Here is a 19,427-nt window from a genome sequence, read left to right on the forward strand (position 1 = left end):
AACCTGGGTTGCTTGTTGACCCCAAAATTTATGGATGGGAGTGAGTTTGGAAGGAATTTGCCATTGTGAATGTTGTTGTGGCTCAAGGACACTTGAAATTAAGTGCCCTCTAACATGCAAGAATATGGATCCCAAATCGGCATTTTTCTCAACAGCTATTGGTGGGAAAACTAATGATAGTGGCAAGAAAGTGTTGAACAGGAACCATTTACATTACTTTCAAGTCCAAATGGGTATGGCTATAAGTCAAATTTACAAATGTGATTTTATTGTATTTACAGAAAAAGGAATTGATATTGTAGAAATACCATTTGATGCTGACTTCTAGAGTTATGTATTTAAAACTGTGTTTCTTTTCTATAAGAATTATATTATTGGTAGTCTTTTATTGAAATATATGCAATGATAAAATTTTATATTTACAAATAATAGTTTTTCAAAATAAAAATATTAAGTATAATTTATTTTAGATTATGTAAGGATTACTTTATACCACGCTTTCCTAAATTACATAAAGCGGCACACATAAACAAAATGTTGTCGAAAACTGGTTTTAATGTCAATGGAATAACTCCTGATAAAATCTGAAATTGCTTTAGTTTCAATATATTCCTTTCGACATGAGATCTTAATGATGCCACACGCCGAGTATGAGTTGTTCCACGAGAGGAAAGTCTTGGTCCACGACAATAGGCGGGAGAAATAAGGTGAACTTTCTTCACCACAAGTAGATCTCTAACAAGGAATCCCTTATCAGCCATGACACCATCACCTTTTTCTAGTAAGTTTATGAGACCAGAGTTGGTGACCATTTCCTTGTCAGATATTGAACCAGTCCTAAGGGGTGGGATGAAGGAAAAAATACCAGTAGGGGTAATGCCAACTAATAGTTTAGCAGTGTTCCAATGCTTATAGCTGCTCCATGAGATTTTCTGGCTCCCAGGTATCTTAGGTTTTTGTATAAAAAAATTCTGTGCAATCAATGATTATTCTTAAGTTTTTAAATTTCTGAAATCGCTTAGGTAGTTTCTCTTTGATTTCAGACTTACTTGGCCAAGGCACAACGAATGACAGCTCGTTATCAAATCGTTTTCGTGTCCTGACAAGAGTAAGAATGAATTCTTCCCAATGTGACAATACTCTTGAGACATGCCCTCCTTTAATAGACTGGGCAGTGGCTGTATCAGTAGAACCTCTCCAATACCTTAGACTCTTTGCTTTCTCTTCAATCAAACTGAAAACTAAGTTCAACTTTTCTAGTGACAATCCAGTGTAGCGGTAGCAATTCTTCTGGCAAATAGCTTGTTCAATAAATAAGTTTCTTTTCAACGTTTTAACTTCGCCCTGGCAAAAACAGTCAATGAGGTCATGTTTATCACTTTCATCAGAATCATAACTTGTAACATCCAAGTCTGTTGTACAATTTATTTGTGGACTGTCTTCGTGCACAGACTCCGGCTCAGTACACTGCTCAGGAGCAGTGATTTCAGCAGCAAAAAATGCCTTATCCTGATGCTCAAAGCTTTTCTCACACAGAATTTTTGTCTCTTTCTTTTTGGAATATTTGATTTGCTTCTATCTTTCGTCGGTAATCGCATACTGCTTTCTTTTGATTGGTATCCTTTTAGAAACAAAGTTGGATCGGGACAGCCCTCGGATCGATAACCAGCAAGAAAATGATTAGAAAAAACATTCGTATTAGTAGTGACTTTGAAGTTTTTCCTGTTGATCAGCTTTTCCTGTTGAGCACTCTTGTCTTTCGCGTTTTTCGGAGAAAAAAAGCGAAGAATACCAACGTGATCAGAAACGATATATTTTTCAGGATATCTTCTATCGTTATCACAGCCATAAACAGCACAGTGATCCCCTTTTCCCATTATAATTTGAATATAAACTTTTACGAAAAGATATTTTATAAAGATACACAATGTTTGCCCCCTGGCGATCCCAGAATGCATTGCAAAAACCGCGCAAATTTAAGGGAGACTGGCAACCGGCAAATACTCCATTGCAACATAATATAGCAAATATTTATTGATACGTAATAGGATAAGTCTTCACACATACATATAAAAGTCCATCAAATTTTGAACATGCTTGTATTTAACTATTTAATGTTTCACTAAATCTGTAAATGGCAACATATTTATGAAAAAGTCGTTATTTCAAATATAAGTGAGAAGCTAAACAAAAAATAAAGCAAAAGATTTTGAAATTATAATTATGCACACTTATCAAATATTTAGATGTGGGGTATAAAATGATTGTGAGTAATATTAATTTGGTACTGAATTAAACTGTTGTCTATAGCCAATACATTGTAAGGACACAGCCTGTGTAGGCAGTTAAGAAATATTTTGTTGTTAGGTGTCTGTATGAGTGAAAGTTGAAATCTGTTCTTATTACCATACGCTAATTCAAAAAGCTATGCTATATGACAAAGAATTTTTTTTTTCTTTGTTTCGTATGACACCTTCCAAGTTTGAAGAAGACACCTTCCAAGTTTGGCATGCAAGAAGAGAAGCTATTGAACCTGCAGGAAGGCTTTGCGTCACTTTAAGATGTTTGGTCATTGGAGACGCCTTAGAAGTATTGCAGCAAGTTACCTTGTAAGCCGTACCGTTGTGGGACGAATTATGAGGGAGTCTTTTAAAGCTTGGTGGATTGTTATCGCAGAAATTTTTTTTTTATATGTTCCAAGTTTGTCGAAAGAATGGCTAGATAAAAGTTAAGACTTTGAGAGAAGGTTGAATTTCCCGAACTGCGTCGGACTGATTGGCGTAAGCATATCATTATCCAGTGTCTTTCACGAGCAGGATCTATGTTTTTTAACTATAAGAAGTTCCGCAGTGATGTCCTGATGGCAGTTGTGAATGCAAAATATCAATTTACAATGGTTGATGTAGGCGACTACGGACATCTAAGTGACGGTAGCGTTTTTTCAAGTAGCGAATTTGGTGTTGCTATGAAACAGAACAAACTAAAACTTCCACACCCAAAACTGCTACCTTGGACAAATATTAGTGTACCATATGTGTTTGTAGGAGACGATGCTTTCCCTTTTAAAAATTTCTTTCATGAAACCCAATCCTAGAGGAGAGGTCCAGATCCCTGAGAGAATTGCAAATTACAGGTTCTCCCGTACAAGAGGTTTGTAGAAAATGCCTTTAACACAGCCACCTCACGATTCAGACTTTTCAGACGTGCAATTACAGCAGATGTTGACGTTGCAGTGCAAGCTACAAAAGCAATTGTGGCTCTTCATAACTACCTTATGGCTGACAGGTGTATTCCAAGTAATCCATATTGTCCATCTGACTTTACTGACTATGACTGCAATGGTTCACTTAGACTGGTGGGTGGAGAAAGGAGAATGCAATAATGGCGGAATTGAGGATATAACACATCTTGGATCCAATTCTATTCAATGCAATCATAAAATATCAGAGATTGTTTTAGAGATTATTTCATTTCAACAAAAGGTTCTGTGAATTTTGAATTATGTTGTACATATAGTCGCTAATGATAAAAATGAAAGATTTGGTAGCTGCTACTTTTGACAGTTAAGTGCAATAATTTTGGAAAGATTCATGAAATGGCTTGTTGTCGACATGATTCAAAAAGTGAAATTGATCAATGGAAATCTTTGCAAATAGAAGTTATTCAATTTGCCTGAAGTTTGTGATTGATGATTCCTGAATGAGCAAACAAAATGAAGTTTTTCTGTTCATTATGTTGACTCATTCTGGCATTAACAACACATCTATACCTGCAATTTGAAAGACACTCTATGTTAATCACCAAATTTTGGTGTAAATTAGGGCCTCCATAGACTAGGTATTTTGTTTTCGGCCACTAGATGTAGCCGACTACGAAAAAATACCGTCTGTTGAATAAGTTGTCGACTAATAAACGTGTAGAATTGTAGTTGTCGACAACAAAGCGGTTTCTCTTTTTTGCAAGGGTAACTGCAATCACAAAAGTGCTGTTTGTCGACTACATTTAGTTGTCGACTACGGAAAGTTTTCCTAGTCTGTGGAGCCTGTTAATGTAATTTTTATACCGTCATAAGTACTATTAATGCGTAAGTCATCATCAATATTTATTTAGGCGGGGGATTCATATATATATTTAGTTTCGCCCTAATACAATTGAAAATAGATAAAAATGGTCCCGTAAACCTCAAAAAAATATGATAGTTGTTCTTACTTTATTTATCTTACTGATGAAATTTTTCACGTGATTTAAATTTATACGTGTTTTATATACATAAAAATTTAATGGCTTTTGTGGTGGGATTGACATCGTTGCCGCGCATGCACATGTGGTTTGTATATTAAATTTGTACAAAGCATGTTTTTACTTCAAAATCGGTCGTAGAAGATGCAGTTGGTCGTTGCCATGGCCATAAACTTGCGCAGCTGGTCAAGTCGGCTGCGCTTGCTAAAGAAGACTACCCATGCGCGGATGATTTATCAGAAAACTTATGACTACGTGAGGGAATTACTCCATAATGGGTACTTGTACCAACAGTTGGTCGTTTCCATGACTATGAACTTGGAGAGTGATGGAGTTGACTACGCATGCTTAGCATTAATTCTCAATTAATTTTTGAATTAGTGAGCTCTAAAATTGGTGCTTGTGTATACAATTAGCAAACTTTTAAATTAAATATTTTTGGCATGTTCTTTGCTGCACGAATTTAAAAAAAGTTTTCGTTGCCATGACCATGAACTTGGAAAGTGGTAGTGTGGACTGCGCATGCTCAGACTAATTCTTAATTAATTTTTGATTTAGCGAGCTCTGAAACTGGTGCTTGTATAGACACTTAGCAATTTTCAATCATATATTTTTGGCATGTTCTTTGTTGTGACAATGTTAGATATGTTTTTTTTCGCTAAAACGTTGTATCTGCATATTTTGTCCATGACAATGCCCTAATGTTTACGACGTATAATAAAGTTAGTGAATTGAGGTAGAAAAAATATTGAAAATGAAACTTCCAACAGGAAAACAAAATCAAGCATGACAGAGGAGAAGCAAAGAAGCCAGGTTGAAAATAGCTTAATGAAATTGAATGAGGACTCGTGGACAAACAAAGACGAGAATGTTTCCAAGAATGTTGATGACGATAAAAGGTCTAGTGAAGACGAGGTTCCAATACAAAAACAATCCATTATCAACACCGAGTCTACTGAACATATGTTCCAATGAAATATCAATAAATCACATTACACAACTTGGAAGCTCGTTGGCTCACGTGGTATGTAGTAGTGGGAACTGTTCGTGATGTTACTGAAAATATGTAAAAATAATTACCAACATCTTTCCCTTAGAAAGAGATTTGCAAGAAGATTCAAAGTACGCAGCAATCATTGTATATATTGATGGAATATTTCGAAAAGTGTACTCTGAGAAATTTTATTCACGTGGGATTGTACAAGGACCAACAGAGAATGCTCTGGCTTGTGCGTGAGATTTTAGAAGGATTAGTTCACGTTCATACACAGGTAGAAACTTTCCATTATTGTATGTGCTAACTGTATGTATGTCTAACTAAATATGAAAAAAATGCGAACAACTTTTGTTTAAAACAATAAATATACAGAAAGACTGAATAGGAAGTGACTACTCGAGCTCGTGGAGGAAAAGGAAGGTCAAAGCATGGAAAACGCTAATTTCTCATCCTTGCTTTATTGAGACATTTTCTCTTGTTGTTTGTAACATTCCTCGTACCAACGTAACTGTACACAATCCAAACAAGTTCACGTGTCTATTATATTGTAACTATACATCCAAAAATGTGGTTGAATGCCGATACACCTTTTTTGAGGGTGTAAAATGTTTAGATGAAGTTATGCCACCAACATATGACAGCCTTCTTAGACAAATTGAAAGCGTAATTTGGCAGGCGGGTATGTGGTATCAGTCTCTTTTACCCCAAATGACTGTTTCCTCCCAATTGGTAACGGTTAGCAGCTTTCAAAAGGGGACATTTATACCCTATGGATGACGCGTCCTCCATCTCCAGACTCATAATTCCGCATTTACTGTCAATTTGAGACTGGGTGTTCAAGCATGCGATATTCATGTAGAAAATCTAACCTAGTCTGCGCGCATTTTTGTTCTGATGTTAACTGCGAAAATACATCAGGTAAAACAGAGTAAGAAAACGAAACAGATGTTTCCGAACTGAGAATCGCATTGTTAAAAGAGAAACATTGTACTTTTTTGTATGGTAGAGTGTAGACATGAAATCTACAAAGTGTTGAAGATCACTGCAAAAGCTCACGCTCACGCTATTGAGTTTTATAAAATCTGGAGGAACATGTCAACCAAATTACTATAAATTATTAGCGCGTCCTATGGTCAAAAATATGGCAGAATTTGATTGTCAGCAGAAAGACGCGGGATCCAAAATTCACATAGGATGCACTGGGTTCAATGAAGTTGTATGTAGAAGCAACTATAGATGGCAAAAACATTTTGTATCTTATAAAGAAATAGTAGAAATTTAAAGTATAAGAATGAACAATCTAGTAAAAGAAGCAACGTCTGCCTTTATCAAGGAACTTTCTAATTACGTTTAGTTTCTTCTATAAAGAAAGTACTATTTTAGATAAACTTGATTTGGAAGTCTTTCACTTATATTTTTACCAAGAAACAAAAGAAAAATTCAAAGGCATGATGCAGAACTCAAATATGTCTCAATTTTGTTTGAAACTAGAAAAATTATTGTGGGGAGCTGTAATTTATAAAGGTACAAGGGAAGAGTAGTGCAAGGATTTTGCATTTTTAGAAAATAATACATTCTTCCTTGACATATATTATATTTACAGTAGGAAAGTATTGTAGTTCTGTTCAATAGTAGATCCAAAATTAAACCAAATAATTTACAATCAACTCAGTTTCTAATATTTTGCCTCTAATCAGAAAGTTTCAACCAGCCAAATAATCATAGCGTTTTGATTTTTTTTTGCTCTTCTAGTTCAAGATATATCCAGTGACGTAGCTAGCGAAAAATATTTGGTCGGGCTCACGAGGCGCCACCATGGTTGGCGCCGAGCGAAAAAATTTTCCGAATTTAGACTCCCTAGAACGTCGGAAACGGCTAACTTAGAAAGCAAATGCGTGATATTTATGCAGGAAATAGAACCATTTTGGTTAATTTAAATTGCACAAGGATCTTATAGTAAAGCAGAGAAACAGTTCAAAAATAGTTGCAGATATGTGATTTATTTTCTCAACACCACATACATAAATAGATACCTATGTACATCTTGTAAAGAAACTTTGACAAAAGAACCGAAAAAGGCTCAGATTTGTCATCAACAACTATCAAAAGTTGTGATGAAATTGTCGTGCTGAAATGACAATCATCATTGACTGCATTAAAAAGTTCCCGGAAAAATTCTCACATGCCATGGACGTAAGACATCATCAGCTTGCTATCAGCCATATATGAATACCTATTTGTATAAGAAAGCAAGTCTTCGTGGTTTTCAATGAACTTCTTTACTACCTCATCATGCAATGTGTTGGCGTCTTCTTTCTCTGACAGTATGTCTTTGTGAATGGAAATCCTGCAAAGAGAACTAAAACGTCCTTGGCTCATAGTATTTCTAAGATAATTTTTTACCCTCTTCAAACAAGAAAATGACCTCTCAACTGAAGCACTTGTAATTGACAAAACCCCATTTATCTTTAACAGTTTTACAACTTCTGGAATACTAGATTGATAATGGAACTGAAAAATATATTTCAATAATTCATCGCATGAATCACAGTGAAAGTCTTTATCTCTGTAAATAAAACAAAGTTGGCTAACTAGCATTGGTATGTCAAACATATCACCATAAACCTCCTTTAGAAGATTTATCTTTTCTGAGGGCACTTCACCTTTCCACATCTTAAACACCCTAGGGTTAACAAGGTCAAAAATCTAAAACGCTCCATATCCTGAAATCGCTCAGTCAGCATAGTCACAATTGTGTCAAGAATTTCAAAATACATTTGTTTGTAATTATGCCGTTGGTCATACCTGGTTACTGGTGGTCCCACTTTCTCAACAGCCAGGTCGTACACCTGACAATATTCTGTATCATTTCTCAGAGAAGCAACAAAGGCCTTGAATCTCTCAAACCTACTCATTCCATAATGAAAGTCAGTGTCCTTGTCTTGCAAGATAGAATAAAGTATGGATGACTGCTCAAGAATTCTCTGGAAAACATGTACCAAGAAACAAAACAAGAAGCCATTAAGGTAGCCAAGTAAACCAGTAACCTTACTTAACGTTTCATCATCCCAACCTATTGGATTATCAGTAAGATTTTCAAATATGTCTATCAGTTTCTCATAGTTAGAATGCAAGACATTGATGACATGAGCCCTATAATACCATCTTGTGTCACCAGGACTAGGAAACTCAAGCCTATGGGATGATAGTAAAGCTTTTCTTTGGGGAATTGCTAGTAAAGGTGCAGAAAGCACTAATATTAACAAAGAAAATCTTAACAGGTGAGATGGAGGATGCAGCTTGACATAATACTAGATTTAGTCTATGGGCAGCACAGTGAACAAATTGAGCATAAGGATAATCCTGCTGAACTTGAGCTTGAACACCATTGAGATGACCAGACATAACAGATGCACCATCATAAGTCTGTCCAATAAATTTCTCTTTCACATTATTATATTGACTTAACTTACCCTTAACCACTGATGATATAGCAGTTGCAGTCCTATCACAACTAACATCAACAAACCCAAGCTGTCTTTCAATGACACTTTCCCTTTGTCCATTCGAACAATTACACTCAATTGTTCTTTGGTAGAAACATCAGTTGCCTCATCAACCTGTATACTTAAGAAAGTGCAGCAATATATTTCCTTTAAAATCTCATCCTCTATTATCTTATCAAGACAATCAATCAAATCATTCTGAATATCAGGAGAGACTCCAGTAAACCGCCCTCCCCCAGCAAGGTGGGTTTCAGCAAGCCTTCCATGTAATCGCCTTTCAAAACAGAATCCATCTTGGCAAAACTTTCAAGTAGCTCTCTATAATTTCCTCTATTCATGCTGCTACTAGATTCATCATGCCCCTAAATGCAAGCTCTTGCCTAGACAAGTATAAAACAGCTTCTGTTATGGTTTTCAACATTTCCCTGTTTTGCCTTACCTCCTCGTTATGACGCTGAATCTCTTCACGTCTAGTTTGTGACATGAGACAGTCGATACGAGGCTGAAAACCGTAGGTCTTCCAGGTCTTGTAGGCACCCATGTGCGATTTTGCCTTCTCATGCTTCTTACAATCGGATAGGAAATTCTTCATGTTTTTGAATCCCGTCTGCATCCATGAAGATGACGATCCAGGGCAAAATAAAAGACAAGGCCAACAGAACAATGCATTCTTTTCTGAGCTACCACAAAGCCAATCTTTCTTCGAGTACCAACTTTTCTGAAAGCTTCTATTGCCTGTAGTCGCTTGTAAATTTGGAATTGGCCGCTGCTTTACGAGTATATTTTGCTCGCCTGATTGTCGAACAGAAAAGGTTTCTTTTGTAGTTCACTTATTATATCGATTTCATTAGCCGAAGCCATTGTAATGTAAGTTATCACGATTTCCGAACGTATATTTCGAAAGCTCAAAATTCAAGTCACGCTGTTGAAAATGAGCCCGACTAGATGTTGTTAAACGTTTGAGTGTGTTCACAGCTACTCTCAACCAATCAGATTACAGATATTCCCACTATAGATTTTATTACTTGGTCGGGCTGAATTTTCAGAGCCCGACTAGATGTTGCGAAACAGCGCATTTGAGTTTGCTCAGTTGCTGTCAACCAATCAGATTGCAGATAATCCCACTATAGATTTTACTACTTGGTCGGGCTGAATTTTCAGAGCCCGACTAAACTGCGTAATGCCTGGCACTAGAAATGCACTAGTCATTGTTGCTAAGTAACGTTTAAAAATATGATAATTTTGCTAATAACGACACAATTTGACAAATATTACACTAATAGACTGTGGATTATTCCAAAAAGAGTCGCAGAATTTAAAATTTTCGAAAATCCAATTTTAAAGAAAACAAATATTTCATTTTTGGGAAAATATTTGGTCGGGCTGGGCCCGACCAGCCAGACCGCTAGCTACGCCACTGGATATATCCCTTATAAGTTCGCAGTACATTTATTACAATATCTTTTCGTTATAACTTATAAGACACCCAGAATCAATCACACAAAAGTAACTCAAAAAATAGATATGTTTCTACTTAATAATGACATATTTCAGTTCACTAAAATCGTAGGGACATGCAAACTTCTCACTTTGTTTTGGACATTTTAACCAAATATTCATGGTCGTTGTTATACGCAGTAATAGAAATCAGATGAAGAATATTTCTCAAAGTTGAGGTTTTCCAAAATCCGCCATTACCACCATGTTTTAAGAACCTCAGATCTTATTGAACTCAATGAGTGTAATTATCATCCAAAATGGTATGAGTCAGCTTTGGTGTGGATGTGTGTAATTATTCTCCCATTTCTTCTGTTTTAGTTATACTATTAAAGTAAAGATGTTCATGTTGATGGTCAATTAAACCTCAAGAATGGCCAGATGTGGTCAAGTGTTTCAATGCTCAAGCCTTTAAAATTAATGAATATTTTGACATTTTGCTAAAAAACTTTAGTCCTCTCCCAAAGTTTTTGTAATTTTACAAACTTGCCGTTAACTGGTGTGGTTATTGGATGCAGAAATATTACTAAAAATTGAAACTTTTTATTGTACCGGAAGCAAAATATTATCGTTTTAATGTTCAGTTTGCACATTACTTATATGCTAAAATTTCAACGGTTTTTTGTAGGTAGCCACGTGAAGTCGTGTTATACTACCAACCACTATGTTATAATGCAAAAAAGTAGAAGAACAAAAGATTGCAAAAACAGGAACACTTTTACTTAGTTTTGTATATTTTGCGCTATGATGAATTTAATGATGTTTGTCTAACTGTTCAATTTTAATACAGTATGTATAAAAAAAGTGTGTTTAAATTATTCCATTGTGCAATGCAGCGTTTGGTGTTGTATATTATTGAAGGCTGTCTTGCGAGAAAAAAGCTTTGTTTAATTGATTTAATTTCAAATAACAGCATGAAATCTCATTAAAAGCACAAAATTTCCGACATTGCATTATGCTATTTTGTCTTGCAATTATTATTGGTGTATAGCAGCTGGTTATTTCTGATTGTTATGAAATGAGAAACATTTAATTAAAAAGATATATAGACTCTCTCGTAAAGATCTTCTCACCATGCATAAACTCTCTTTGTGCATGGGCGCTGAACTTGGTTTTCCAAATTGCTTGTTCCGATTAGTCTACTTGTGTTGAGCATAAAATAGAGCCTTCGGTTTTGGCAAAACAATTTCGTGGTTTTACACTGAATTCGGTCAAACTAAAGGGTCTAAGCTCAATTTTGAGGTGTGATGAATGTTTGAAGAAGCAATTTTGTTTTCACTTTGCCAAACATGTACTCATTGCTCTAACTAGAAACAAATCGTGAAATTATTAAAACTTTGATCTTTCTCACATTAAACGATAATAAAGTCAAAATAGGAAATTTAAATAGTATGTTAAGATTTTCTTCATATTCTTACAAAATTTCCTGTGATGTGTGAATGTATAATTATTGTAATGTTGATTTCAAGGAACAAAAATGTAAAAATCAATTTAAATCTGAGTTGAATCTAAAATGTATATTTCTTATGCAAAAATTTGAGTTGTAAAGCACTTTGCAAATGTCTGATACAAATAGACAATCATTTGAAAGTATTATTTACTAGTTGCTATGGGAGTGATTTTAACAAATTGTATTTTGATTTGTAAAATCTTAAAAATGTAAATTGTTTATGTAACACTGTTGCAAGCGCTTTAGTTTTTTAAAAAGATTATTATTTCACAGTATTCCTTTCGTTTGAAATGGTATGGAGATAAATTTCAGTCTTGCCTTTTAACCAAAAAGTTTCTGATCAACTAAGAAATAAGTAAAATTTTTCGTAATGTTTCAGGCGAAATCACTTAAAGTGTTGAATGATAAACTGAAAACAACGAAAAAGTTTAAAGTCTGGAGGAAAGACATACTTTAGGAAGCCTCTGTCATTTTTAAAATTCACAAAACTTTTTTTTCTTAATTTCATTCGGCTACTGGATACCTATCAGCAGTTTCTACCTGAATATGTTCCAAGGCTCAAATTGTATTTCTTTCTTTCACTTGTAACAGAAAAGAAGTCATATTTGGCGTAAATTGTGTTGCCTGTAAAGTCTTCCATGTCAATGCGAAGTTTATTTCTCTCATGTAAGATGACAAATACTTTTATTTGGTGAGTAGAGTTTAAAGAGTTTTGTTTGTTTAATTTTTGACGCGTTGCACAGATATATTTAAGCTAAGGAATATTTTATACGCAAAGTTGCAATAATAAATTTAATATTACCAAATTGTACCTAAATGTAGCGCAGTAAAACCTTTCAATTTAGAAAAGTGGTTAATTTTTGTGAGCGAATCACTATGTGGTCTTTATTCTCATTCCCTCGTTCGTTTCAATTGTAATAGCATCATGATATTAACAAAGAAAGAGCAAAGGTTGTATGCATAAAATAGTGACTATATGAAGGAAGCTAATACATTTAATGTTAAAATCAAAGACCAATACCAATACCAAAACTGGTTATCAGATGTGTGTAAAAAGCAATCAAAATTATGCCATAGTGATTGCCTTAGTTCATTTCAATAAATTTGTTGATAGTTTTCGTATCCACTTGGTAACCTTGCAGCAGTGTACACTGATTTACAGTGAGTTCAGCCAAATCGGATGTTAGGGTGCCAGGAAATACTTTAATTAATTCGTTCACACCAGGCTCCTGATAACAAAACTGTGCAATTTCCTTCATTAAAATAACTTTGGACAATGATTTTCATATACCATCAATAAAATAAAAATTGACCTTACAGCAGACGATGTGGATGAGCAACATCTACTTAAAAAAGATCGGACAGTGGAAGCACTTAGTTCTAAAAAGAAAGCATGAAGTTCATCAACTGACAGAGTACTTAAATTCTCCTAACAAGTTCATAATTTCAACGAGATAAAATCTCATTTTTTGACATGCGCTTTAAAGCATGCATGATGATATTGGTCAACAGGACCGACAACACAACTTAAATTGGCATTTATTTTGAAATTGGGATCATGAGCTAGCGTAATCTCTTAAAACATGTAAGAAATAGATCATTTCTCCTCCTGATCATTGAAGTTTAAGTTGGAAAATCGAGATACACATCGTGCAACATGCTTAACTCGTTAATCCCACTCCCAGGTCTTGATTACTAACTTGTCCTGCGTACGAGAAGCTTAATGCAGCAAACTATAATAAGTTTAACAGATGGCTTACTTTTGCCAACATCATATTCATTAACAATAATGGTGGATTGAGAAGGAGATTCTGTGTTTGAAAAACATTATTGAATTTTTTGGTTTTAGGAGGATTAAATTTCATAGAATTTTTACAGCCCACTTAGAGCACTCGCAAATTTTAATGAATGACCAGTTTCTGGTTTTTTCATGATGTAGTGTTGTCGAGAAATTTAACTATTTCTTCATAAATATCAAGATCATTTGCCATGACTTTAAATAACGTTGGGCTTAGTTTGGTTTTCTTGGAAACGCCCAACAATGTCTTCGCCTAAACACGAAAAGCTGGTCCCAGTTTACGTGCGTTATCTTCGGTTTGTGAGAAAATTTGCCGTCCTATTAATCAGAACTGGTTGTATTTTTATGATTTGTGGCTTTGCATCACAATATTTTGATCACGCAATTTTGTCGAAAGCTTTAGAATCGTCTAAGGTACATGTAAACGTGCAGGTACCGAGTGTGCCCATATATTCATACCATTCATTGAACATATAAATGACTACAGTTTTAGAATTAGGGTGCCTTGTGTGTTCAAATATTCACATCATTTATGGAATATATAAATGAGCTCCAATTTAGAATTAAGGTGTCTGGTTTGTCCATATATTCATACCTTTTATGGAAAATATAAATGAGTACAAATTAAGAATTAAGTCATTTAATCCCCAAAAATTGCTTATTATCAATTAGATTGCTAATTGATTGCAACAGTCATTTATTGGATGTTAGGGAAACTGGTCTGAAGTCTCAACTATGAATAGTGGGATTTTAAAGATCTAATTGAACTTTTGATTTCATTAAGGCTTGATTTCAGGCGTTCATCGATTTTACTGGTGTATAATCTTGAAAGTGCATTTTTATAGAAAATGTTCCCTTTGTTTTTGCAACAACGAACGGCAACTTAGTGTTCTCAACTCCAAGCGGCTTGGCGTTTGGACATTTTTTTATGTTTAGGGGTTATTAAAAGTTTCTCCCTACTATTAATTTTTACGCGTTTAATGAAACATGATGGTCAAAAATGCTATTAATAAAGTCTTAGCTGGGGTAATATACACAACTCTCATAAACTAAATGTGTGCATCAAATTTCTTCACTTAATTCACTTGAACGAGATCAAAGGTGACCTACTCTTTGTTAGTCAATCAATGCATTTAATGATCGGAATGAGATGTGTTGTAGCTACAACAGTGCGAGTGGCAATTAACGTCACTATCTTGACTGATCATCAATCTCGTGCAAGTTCAGACCAATAGTAATGTGTATTATGTACATTCATCTTAAGTAAAAAAAATTAACGGCTTTTTACATTCCAGTATCGTTTAACTTACTAGTTACCAAGATATCAATAGTGGTGACGTAGTTTTCTATAAATATCACGTTTCATACATCATCATTAATTATTATGATTTTTATAGCAAACTTCACAAGAAAGGACATTATATTAAGTATCTATATAATGCCATTAAAACGGTGCATTTAACCTACTTACATCATGAAGCTATCGTTATATGTTAACTTAACATAAAAACTTATTAAAACAAAGTTAAATCTATAGAAATATCTACAAGTTGTAATAGTATATCAGAAAAGAAACGAAATAAAGCTGTGATGTTTATGTAGAGCAAGTTGGCACAACACGATTAGTAGTATTAGTAAATTCAAAGTCATGGTAACCAATACTATATCCAATTAAATATGCATTACAGTTTTTTGCCAGAAGCTTTATCTCATCGATCGACAAAATTTTGTCCCATATGTATACAGCATCTATAATTCCTTTGAAAGAGTCACGATTCTCAAATCCTCCACCAAGAGTGTCTTGATCCTGTCCAACCACCCATACCCCTCCTGCTAGTAGAGCTCGACCTTTTGCAACAATTTTTGAATATTTTTGTTCGCCGTCTTTGTAAATGATCATTTGTCCATTAACCTTTTGCCACGTGATCATAATATGATGTTCTTTTCCATCAAATATATCACTAATGTCAGTTCTAAAAGGTGTAGAAAAGTTTATATGATATCAAGTCAGAAATTAACCATAAAAAGATGGAAAACGTTCCATCACTTCTAGCTACCACTTTTTAAAATCTTTTTTGTTATGTCAATAACATTTTTTTGTTGAGGAGTTACTTAATGGTTTAGAAAAAGTCAAAAGTTGTCAAATGACTCATGAAAATGGAAAAGGTCCATTTCCATTTCCTTCTGCATCTCTAAGTAATTTTTTAAAGAGTCAATTACACTTTAGGTATAATGTAATTTCTTTTTACCTAAAATCTGAGTGAAAAATAACCACAGAGAACTTCTTGTTTGAAATATAAAACACCAGAGCGTTAGCATAGAGTTCGCCATTTTTTTTAAATGCATAAGATATTATCGATGCTTCTTGGGTATCGTAATAAACATCACCAGACATTATGATCCAAAATGATATTGAAAATGCATTGAATTGCTTGAAAGTGTTGAGATATATTCCATATTGATGTGTATTGTCACCATCAAACTTGCTTGCCAGTCGTGGACCTGAAAGAAACTACTAGTTCAAGCAAAAGTACATTTTTAAAGCACATTTTTATGGAAAAAAGATGACATTAGGATAAGGGATGGCCTAGAATTTTAGCAGGGTAGCAACGTACAAAAATGATACTGCCAATTTTCCAATGCCTTTCAAAGTTAAAAAATACTATACGTACACAAATTCGAAGGTGACCTGAACAAACAAGTGCATTTGTTTAGCGCTATTTTCAAACTTTAATTTCCTTATATTATCATCAAAACGCAGAACGCACATTCTATAACTAATCGCTAAGTTTTTTTTACTAATTAGGTTATACCTATGCCCTAACTTATGTGATAGTTATGTATTATATATATCTCACGTTGTAAATAACTTTCTTATTTACTCTGAGTTGTTTTTGTATTAATGATATTAATAAAAATAAATTTACATTTTTTCCTTCTTGTAGGCATAAGCACGCATTGCTGCAGTATATTTTAGAATAGCCATCTTAACAAAAGCTACAGCAACCCTATGTCCTTTTGTGTGATCTGGTCAATGGCTAAATCCATAATATGGAATGTCATTCGTTGGGGGATTGCAAAATAGTGTAGACGATCGCATAAGAATGTTTAGCCTGAGTTTAACCTCTCAGGTAAGATGACAAATACATTTATTTGGTTAGAGAGGTTTAAGAGGTTTGTTTGTTCAATTTTTTACGCGTTGCACAAATATATTTAAGCTAAGGGATATTTTATACGCAAAGTTGCAATAATAAATTTATTATTACCAAATTGTACCTAAATGTAGCGCAGTAAAACATTTCAATTTAGAAAAGCGGTTAATTTTTGTGACCGAGTCGCTATGTGGGCTTTATTCTTATTCGTTCGTTTGTTTCAATTGTAATAGCATCATGATAGTAACGAAAAAAGAGCAAAGGTTGTATGCATGAAATAATGAATATATAAATGAAGCTAATACATTTAATGGTAAAATCAAAGACCCATACCAATGCCACTACCCCTTATCACATGTGTGTAGAAAGCTATCAAAATTATACTATAAGGATTGCCTTAGTCCATTTCAATAAAGTTGTTGGTAGTGTATGTATCCACTTTACACTTTGCAACCTTGCAACAGTGTACGCTGATTTACAGTGAGTTCAGCAAATTCGGATGTTGCGGTGCCAGGAAATACTTTAAATAATTTATCAACACCAGGCTCATAATAACAAAATTGTGCAATTTCTTTCATTAAAATAATTTTGTACAATGGTTTTTATCGACCATCGATAAAATGAAATTTTGACCTTACAGCAGATGATGTGGAGGAGCTACACCCACTTAAAAAAGATTGGACAATGGAAGCATTTATTTCTACAATGATAACATGAGGCTCATCATCTGACAATGTCCCTAATTTCTCCTAACAAGCCCATGTGGTAGAAAATAATTCACAAATAAACGTATGCTTAAAATTGTTTGAAGAGCAAAATTTATCACTACATACAAAGTTTGGTTACCACTTACAAAGAAAATATGATATTTAACTTTTTAGTAAATTGTTAAAAATATAAGAACATGAAGTACTTTCATGAATAAGTGATTTGTCTAGGCTATTTCTGACAAAGGTGGCTCATATGACTATATTTTTATGTATAAATCATGAAAGTAACTAACTAGAGTGACTTTCGTGCAAGTTAGCAAAGTGATAATATAACATTCGTAAACTAACCTAACCAATTTAATTCTTACTTCTTTCACGAGTAAATCACAAATATTTTACAATAAAGAAGAATATTACATAAATTAAATTGCCTGAGCACTATGCGGACAATGTTCACACATCCTTATATTCTTCCGTATCTGAAATAGTTGGATATTTGCAATAGGAAGGTCTAAAAGAATAATCAATCAAATCTAAAAAACGATCACTTTCTCCCTCTAACTCTCAATCATTTCCCAAACAAAATTAACGCGTTATCCTAGCCAGTACGTTATTCTGTTGGACATAGGATGTAGCTCCTTTGAACCCGTCGTAATGGCTTTATCTAAAGAATGTGTTGCCTCCTCTGAGTGACTGACCATCAAATTAATTCCATTTCATACATAAATCATTAAGGGCCATAAGCATTATTGAGTGATCATCTATAGCAAGTAAATACGTCAGAAACTGCCCTTACTGTTTCACAAAGCAATAGTCATTATGTCATTCTGACTCTGCAGAAATGGCAATTTTAAAAATCACAACATCATGCTGTTCGACGTTATTCTAATTTTGCTTGTTCAAGGTTTCTCTTGCACCAAAAAGCGTTCACAAGTTTCTACAGCTTCGACATCCTGATGGAAATATCCTCCTGAGCATTAAAAAAACTGAAATTGTGACTTAGTTGTCACGGAATATTAAAACTCGCAGTATATTGGTCGTATTTTGTTGCCGATTATCGTTCAGTTTCGTTGCCCCTCCATCTGGCACTGCATTTTAATACAATAGATAAGTAGAATAAGTAATGGAAAGTGATAATTCACTTTTTTCCACTTCAAAGACCCGCAGTTTTAGAGTATTTCACCATTGAAACATCAATAATTTGATGTCTTTCGCAATCGATCAACGCAATTTTAATAACGTAATTTCAGGGATACTTGATGTTGAGTACGACATAAAATGCAGGTTTTGCAGTTTTACACACATTTCTAAATGAAGTTTCGCTAAAATCCACTGTTCAGGCAAGCTTCAACTCCGCTGTTCAAAATCCGCTGTTCAGGCAACCAGAAAGCTATGGATGGCCTTATCAGTGTTTTGAGCAAAAAATTTAAAGTTTTCAAACTGGAATAAAATGAAAACATGCCCTTAAACTCATTTGAGATATTTTAGACCATTTCTCCTTTAAGAAGAATATTTTTTTGAATAATCTGGAACGTGATGTCCCCATTTTACGGCAACGCGTTACGGAGTAAAGCGGACATTTGTGTTAGTTCTGAACACTATATTTTCTGAAATTCTTCGAACCATTAATTTTTTTGTGTTTAAGCTGAAAAAGATGCGAAACTTAGCAGACAACGAACTATGGAATATTACCCGAAAAACGAATTGTTCTAATTCCAGATTAGATGCTTCGTAAAACCTTTCAAATAGCCAAGTATATTATGTTCAGGCGTTTTGTCTTTCATGTGCATAAAACACAAGAGAAACTTTTAATATTCAAGTATGCTATAGGGATTAAAAGAAAAATGTAAGATATTGATCCCGGCTTTTCAATCAGTATTTAGTCAATCTATTCGCGCTGTTTTTGACATTTAGCACTAAAATGATTATCATCGTTATTTCCAAGGTGCATTCACGCAATTAATAAAGGAGCCAAAAAAAGTCCATTTGAAATTAACCCTTGTGCATGGTCGAGCATTTAGTTCACACTTACATTCAGGATAAGGATTCAAACTTTGAGGAACCAGTGCCTGGCCATC

The 19,427-nt window shown here is 34.3% G+C and overlaps 2 protein-coding genes across 8 annotated transcripts; both read right to left on the reverse strand.

Annotated features, from left to right (window-relative positions):
- Positions 1 to 482: 482 nt before the first annotated feature.
- Positions 483 to 1,877, reverse strand: LOC124457174. The gene is given in 3 exon segments (XM_047007458.1): positions 483 to 968; positions 970 to 1,551; positions 1,797 to 1,877. Coding segments are annotated over 3 exon segments (1,149 nt in total).
- A 5,340-nt stretch (positions 1,878 to 7,217) lies between these two features.
- Positions 7,218 to 9,989, reverse strand: LOC124458037. 7 transcript variants are annotated; one of them, XM_047008148.1, is made up of 5 exons: positions 9,182 to 9,987; positions 8,710 to 8,856; positions 8,042 to 8,220; positions 7,523 to 7,919; positions 7,218 to 7,469 (listed from the first exon to the last, which is right to left on the reverse strand). In XM_047008148.1, exons 1-5 carry the CDS (start codon positions 9,353 to 9,355, stop codon positions 7,452 to 7,454), a joined length of 915 nt encoding a protein of 304 aa, XP_046864104.1. In that variant the 5' UTR covers positions 9,356 to 9,987; the 3' UTR covers positions 7,218 to 7,451. The 7 variants fall into 7 exon arrangements, 5 of the variants coding, with proteins under 5 accessions (XP_046864104.1, XP_046864106.1, XP_046864105.1 ...); XM_047008150.1 differs by having other exon boundaries at positions 7,218 to 7,747; positions 9,182 to 9,989; XM_047008149.1 differs by having other exon boundaries at positions 7,218 to 7,583.
- Between the last annotated feature and the right edge of the window lie 9,438 nt (positions 9,990 to 19,427).

The sequence above is a fragment of the Xenia sp. Carnegie-2017 genome, unplaced genomic scaffold (assembly GCF_021976095.1).
Source record: "Xenia sp. Carnegie-2017 unplaced genomic scaffold, XeniaSp_v1 HiC_scaffold_6, whole genome shotgun sequence".
Taxonomy (NCBI): domain Eukaryota; kingdom Metazoa; phylum Cnidaria; class Anthozoa; order Malacalcyonacea; family Xeniidae; genus Xenia; species Xenia sp. Carnegie-2017.